A 5852-nucleotide genomic window follows, 5' to 3' on the forward strand; every position below is an offset into this window, starting at 1 on the left:
TCCTTCCTTACACATTAGGACAACAGTGCCGTGTACGTCGCTATCACAGATGGAGTAATGTTGGATCTACTGGGACAGCAGGCAGAGTAGTTACAGTGGCAATGAAGATCTCTGCTCCAGCTGGCTCCATCTTCAACACTGAAACATGGAACAGTCTCTGGAGAATCTACAACATGAATCTTCCAGAGCTGACAGTCAGCACAGTCCATGTCAGAAAAACTGCCAAAGGTTTCAGGAAAGCGAAGCCTACAGTATCACCTCATGGAACTTTGTATCTGGTTTCTCTGACCTATGAAAAAGATTTGATGTAAACTCTTACACAGAAGCTCAAGAGTCCTTTTCGATAGCTTGCTGCTGCCCAATCACTGCAAAGAACTATTTAAAAAAAAAAACCCCAGAACATCTAGTCTTTTACACAACTATAGATGTTTCTTTTGTGGGCATTTTAGGTAAACTGGTAAGTTTTTGGAAGATCGCTCACATTGACAGAGCTGTTGAAGTGCTCAGGTAACCACTGAAACCAAGCTGTTTTTCAAGAGCAGCAAAAATAGAGCAATAGAGAAAGGGAGTCAATGTGCCCTGCGATCCTTTGGATGTGGAAACCTGCCCATCGCTCATGAGCCCCTCGTTGCCTATGAGGAGGATAATCCCCTGCGAGAAGGTTTGTTGCCCTGTTTTGAAAGACCTTGCTTAGTCTGTATCTGTAACACTGAGATCCAATTCTTTCAAGATTGGCATAAGCTAATAGCAATTTTCCTTGGGTTTGGCCCATGTTCACTGGTCTCAGAATGAGTCAAAAGGCAACAAGCTTGGGGAAATGCTACTATAAAATAGGCTTTACATCTATATACAGGGTCACCCGAGATGTCTGCTGCCTTTCAGACAAGGCTGATCATAGGGAAAAGGGTACCCACTGACAGGGTGAACCACATGGGGGAAGATGGGATGTAAATCTAGAAATCATTGTTGAAAGTGATTCAAGTAGCTCATGGTGACTCAGGCAGCTTTCTTACTGACATTATGGAGCAACAGCTTAGCCAGAACTTCTCTCTACACCGAACACACAATTGTAACTCAACAGAACCATTTTATACATAAACAAATTGGTGAGTATGATTAACAGAGCTGGAGCTAGGCTTGACCAAGACGAGTCTGAAGATCCTTGTTTAACCAAATGCCAGTGGTATGGAAATGTGAAGCTTGAATTAAGCTAGTCCACGAGACTAGTCTACGATATTAGGAAATACGGATTGCTACCTCAGATGCCTGCACAGAGCTCTACAGTACTGAAAGAACCGAACAAAGTTCATCACCCACCAGAAGGACAGCAGTACAGAGATGACCTTTAGCCTAGAATTCTAGTAATCGTTATCTGCCTTTCATCCAGGGCATAATGCATTGTGTATCAGCTCTGTAACAGAACAGCTTAAGAGAAGGGAAAATACTAAGTTCATAAAAAACCACAGCACGAGCATAGACCACACAGAAGACAGCTGCAATATGCTTTATCTCCTACCCCTCCCTCGCCCCCCAAAAACCCCACTTCCATATGAGGCACTACTAACACTGTGCTAGAGATGAGTATTTGAAGATGCTGCATATTCCACACCCCTAAACCTCAGATATGTAAAAGGGTTCATGTAACAACTTAATCCTTTCGAGAAGATGACCGTTTTCTCTAGGAACGAATGGGGAAAGCAGCTTCTCATGCTAGGTCCAAGTTAGACTACATAAACACTAATTTGGTATTTGAATTCAGATGAAAACCAAGGTCTTACCTGCACCTTGCACTGCTCTGAGAGCCAGCAGGCATGCTCCATTTCCCTAGGGATAGGCAGCTTACAGTAAAAAGTTTCCTAGATTTAATTCAGTAATTACCCTTTTAACAGCAAGATGACAGAGCTTGTAACAAGCTTGCTCACCTTCTTCCAAAATTCAGCTTGTATTTGTTGAATGATCAGTTATTTAATATTCTGAATGAAGTTTGAGATGCTATCAACAGCCCCACCAGATTAGTATGGTAGCAGAGTATGTTGCTGTAAGTGTAGACACCACAATAAATGCATTTAGACTGTTAAAAGACAGATACTGTGAGAAGCAAAGCTTGATGCTGCAGGTCTGCTGTTATTAAATATGCTTTGATCCTACTGCTCTTTGAAGAATTTGGGAGATAACGCAAGGCTGATTTCACAAAATTGGGAAGCTGGATGTTCTCCCTTTTAATTAGGTGATGCCACAAATGCAGTAACTAAGCAAGTGTATATCAACGTGCCGCAATTAAATGCCTTGGACCAATCTAAAGCAGGAGTTAGTTTAGTTCAACTGGGACACCGCTCAGAACCAAGTGGAAAATTTTTACCATGGTCTTCAAAATTTATAGCATAACTGAAAATTGATGCAGAGACAACTTTCCTATCACTGTTCATGGATTTGTGTTTAGCTCCTTTTATCAAGAGATGCCAGAACACCTTATCTGCCAGCTAGCCTGAAAAAAACCAAATTGTGCACAGAAACAAGTCTGGGTAAGTTTGAAACAAGTGAAGGAACAAGGCCAGCAGTATAGCCTTTCACACTTAATCTGTGTATCCTTTGATCTTTCCAAGATACGCCACATTAATTTTAACAAACAAGTTACACTCCCATATATATAAATAAGTAAAATGTTTGACTAAGTCATTGTTGGAAGGGTCCTATGTGATTTGTCATTATCAGGAGAAACGCATGGTGACTGAATGACAAGATGCGGTCTTCCAGATATCCTAGCGAGAAAGATAATAAATGCAGGCAACAGGTTGACAGTTAAAGTTGTTATCTTTAATGAAATGACTTTGGAAACAGCATCAATTTCCATGACACCAACATTTTGGGAGTCCCATAAAATGCAGAGTTACATTCCAATGCCAATATTACAGGCAGATCTCCTTTCACATGGCAAATAGGATCAAGAAAGCAACCATCAGACAGAAGAGACCCATAGCTTCAGACAGGGCGAATCCCAGGATAGCATATGAGAACAGCTGCTGCTTCAGAGAAGGATTTCTAAAAGAAAACGAAGGTGTAAGACCTTTTCATCTTTACAGTTAATATGTTTTTCATACAGTTTAATGTCTCTGACAGATTCAGAACCTCACACTTCCTTGCCACAGATTCCGTAACAGGAAAATCCAGTAAATCCAAGAAGTAATTTTTAGTAAGGGTTTCAGTGAAGGCAAATGACTTGGTAATTAAGACTAGATTCAGGCTATGCAGATTGTATATGACTTTTCCAAATAAGCACAGGTTTTGTGACTACATTCATATATGCTTTGAATTGGACTTCTCTACATCCTCCCATGCAGGAACTACCAGCACTATGCTTTATATATTTATTTTACATCTGTGACATTATAACTATATTCCAAGGAAGTTTGTGTAGAACATTTTAATTAGCTCTCAGACCAAATGCAGGAACTGAAACCACCTAGAGCAAAAAAGGAAATACACAGCAATTTGTTGCAAAAAATGTAATGAATTATCCCTCCAAGAAGTGTGTGGGAGAGGGGAAAAAAAACCCCTTCAACATAATGCTATGAAGTAATGTTCTACAATCTCTTATTGGCCCATTCATGCCAAATTCAAAAAAGGAGACATTAGTTTTGTACTGAAAACACTTATGTTTCTTCAAGTAGAAAGTGAACTTCCTTGTCTTCAGTAGGGCTTAAAAATCTTTAAGAAATAAGACTTAATAATTAAGTCTTAACAGGTTGAAAGAGTAATGAAGAACATTAAACCTCCAGTAAAGCTTTTTTTATGTCTCTATCAGTTCTGCTCTTCCATGATAGCATGTGAGCTATTCCCACTACAGGAACATTGTAAACTTATCTGGAAGTTCAACCCTACTATAAAAATCCCCACCCTCACCCCCTTCAGGTTTCTAGAAGGAATGATTACTTATTTGATAATTACATATTCCAAGATGCAAAGCTGAACATATTAGAAAATGAATTAAGCATACATTTCTAAATAACAATCCTGCTACTAAGTCTAAAGCATGTAACTTCACGTTACTTATTATCAGTTTTCACACAGTTTCTCTTTAGGACTTCTCCTCCCCTCTCACAGGGGAGAAGATCCAGGCTAGATTTTAATTCCATTCTGGAACTGAATACTGAAACATTGTGACTGAAACACTAACCACGTCTGATGATCTCATTTCTTTCATGTCTCTTCCCCAGGTAGAGTGTACAAAGTTCTGAATTTAACAATACAGCCATACTGATGAATATACTACAGTTTCATATGGTTCTATTTAGCCATGTTTATCATTAATAGTAATTATTAACAGAATTTATTACAGTGCCATCATCCTTACTACAACTTGGCTTATCTGGGGGTGCTGTCTCAAGATACATCCGCATTCAATTTAAGACTTTTGTAAGAGAGAGATTGATTACCTGGCATAACCGATGATTAGACTACCAAAGACTGTTCCAATACCAGCACCAGAACCAGCCACACCTACTGTGGCAGCACCAGCACCAATAAATTTGGCAGCAGTGTCAATATCCCTGCTGATAGCACTAGTCTGGAATTCTCTAAGTGCTAGCCGGGAGACAGTATTTTGGGCCCCATTAAGTGTTGAGTTGCCCTAAGAAAACAAAACATGAAAAAGCATTATATTCAGGCACAGACCATTTTCTACAACCACTATGATAGTGTTATTCTGCAGCTTTCAAAGCTGTGTTAGATCCAATGTCTAGTTCCTCTTCCAAGTGATGAGACCATAACTAAGAATTAGAAACTTTAGAATGTTACCTGTTCCACATGAAAGCAATCACCTCTACAAGTAAAAGACTTCTCAGGGGAAACAGCAAGACAGTAACAAGTATTATTAGGTGTTTGACTTAAAGCAAGTTTCACACTATAGATGTTTGAGTTAGTACAAATGAACTCTAGGTTGAGGACATTTAGGCTCACCAGGTGATTTAGGAAGATACAGAATTTTGTTTATAAGGTACCTCTCCAGTCTTGACCTCTGGCCTAGACAACACAGATGCTGAAATTGGTCTGTACAAGAGTCTTGATCCAGCACGGATCTGAAAGAGGAAGAAAAAGGCTATAAAAAAATGTTTGATCACAGCTGTTCCTATACAATAGTCTGTAAGAATATAACGCTATTATCTACTAAGCCATTTGTCTTACTTGAAAGACAGCAATCTTTGCATAGATGGATATACAACAAACAATACAGAAGCAAACACTGCCATGCAATTTGATAGCACTGTTTCCAGGAGACATTACGAATAGCTACATCATTCAATGAACCTGTACATGCATTATACTGACAGAAAGTGTAGCAAAATGGCAACAAAAAAGCCAGACAGACCAGCAGGCAGGATACACATCTTGAAATGAAAAAATAAAACCCATCAAAATGAATTCCAAAGTTGTTAATTGCACAGACATAACCTAGACTTCTAAATCTAGCGAGGCGCAAATGAATGAATCCTCTTTCACAAGCGGCCTGCATGTGTCCTTGGGCTTCCAGCAGCCTAAGGTCATATCGGCTCTTGCACAAAGCTCGTCCTGCAGGGGAAATCTGTGGCCGCACCATGCAAAACGAAGACGTTCTGCAGGCTGGAGGGGACATTTTGAAGCAGTATAGTCCCTTGTCTCTGCAAGGGCAAAAAAACCCGGCCTTGCGTAGGACAAGCAACAGGCTGGAGTTTGACCTACAGCAAGGAGCTGAGCGTACCAGGCCCGAGAGCTTTTCGCTGCGCTGCCCTCCCCCTTCACCGCCCGTGTGGGAAGGCCCCTCACCTTGGCAAAGGGCCCTGGCCTACGCCAAGGAGGCGGGAAGGAGAGCCTGGCCC

General features: G+C 40.5%; 2 protein-coding genes across 2 annotated transcripts in view; one reads left to right on the top strand and one right to left on the bottom strand.

The window, feature by feature from the left end:
• LOC118452500 overlaps window positions 1-899 on the top strand; it is a 3169-nt gene extending 2270 nt beyond the window's left edge. Inside the window, exon 3 of the mRNA XM_035896175.1 lies at window positions 19-899. Within this exon, the coding sequence (XP_035752068.1) occupies window positions 19-311 (293 nt within the window). The 3' untranslated portion in view covers window positions 312-899. The remainder of the gene's footprint in view (window positions 1-18) is intronic.
• Window positions 900-2792: 1893 nt separating this feature from the next.
• ATP5MC3 (ATP synthase membrane subunit c locus 3) lies at window positions 2793-5629 on the bottom strand. The gene is made up of 4 exons (XM_035896176.1): window positions 5449-5629; window positions 4998-5095; window positions 4434-4627; window positions 2793-3039 (listed from the first exon to the last, which is right to left on the bottom strand). The coding sequence occupies exons 1-4, from the start codon at window positions 5627-5629 to the stop codon at window positions 2925-2927; spliced, it is 588 nt and encodes a 195-aa protein (XP_035752069.1). The 3' UTR covers window positions 2793-2924.
• Window positions 5630-5852: the final 223 nt, after the last annotated feature.

This window comes from Egretta garzetta, unplaced genomic scaffold, assembly GCF_000687185.1.
Source record: "Egretta garzetta isolate BGI_Z169 unplaced genomic scaffold, ASM68718v1 scaffold16, whole genome shotgun sequence".
Taxonomy (NCBI): domain Eukaryota; kingdom Metazoa; phylum Chordata; class Aves; order Pelecaniformes; family Ardeidae; genus Egretta; species Egretta garzetta.

What these genes read in the sequence shown, in the direction of transcription:
- ATP5MC3 (XM_035896176.1), bottom strand. Translation starts at nt 5,629, where the DNA reads ATGTCCCCTCCAGCCTGCAGAACGTCTTCGTTTTGCATGGTGCGGCCA. An exon ending in CGCTAGATTTAGAAGTCTAG is followed by an intron (nt 5,096 to 5,448) that starts GTTATGTCTGTG and finishes ATTTTTTTATAG; the next exon opens with CCTTTTTCTTCCTCTTTCAG. An exon ending in CAGAGGTCAAGACTGGAGAG is followed by an intron (nt 4,628 to 4,997) that starts GTACCTTATAAA and finishes TTGTTTTCTTAG; the next exon opens with GGCAACTCAACACTTAATGG.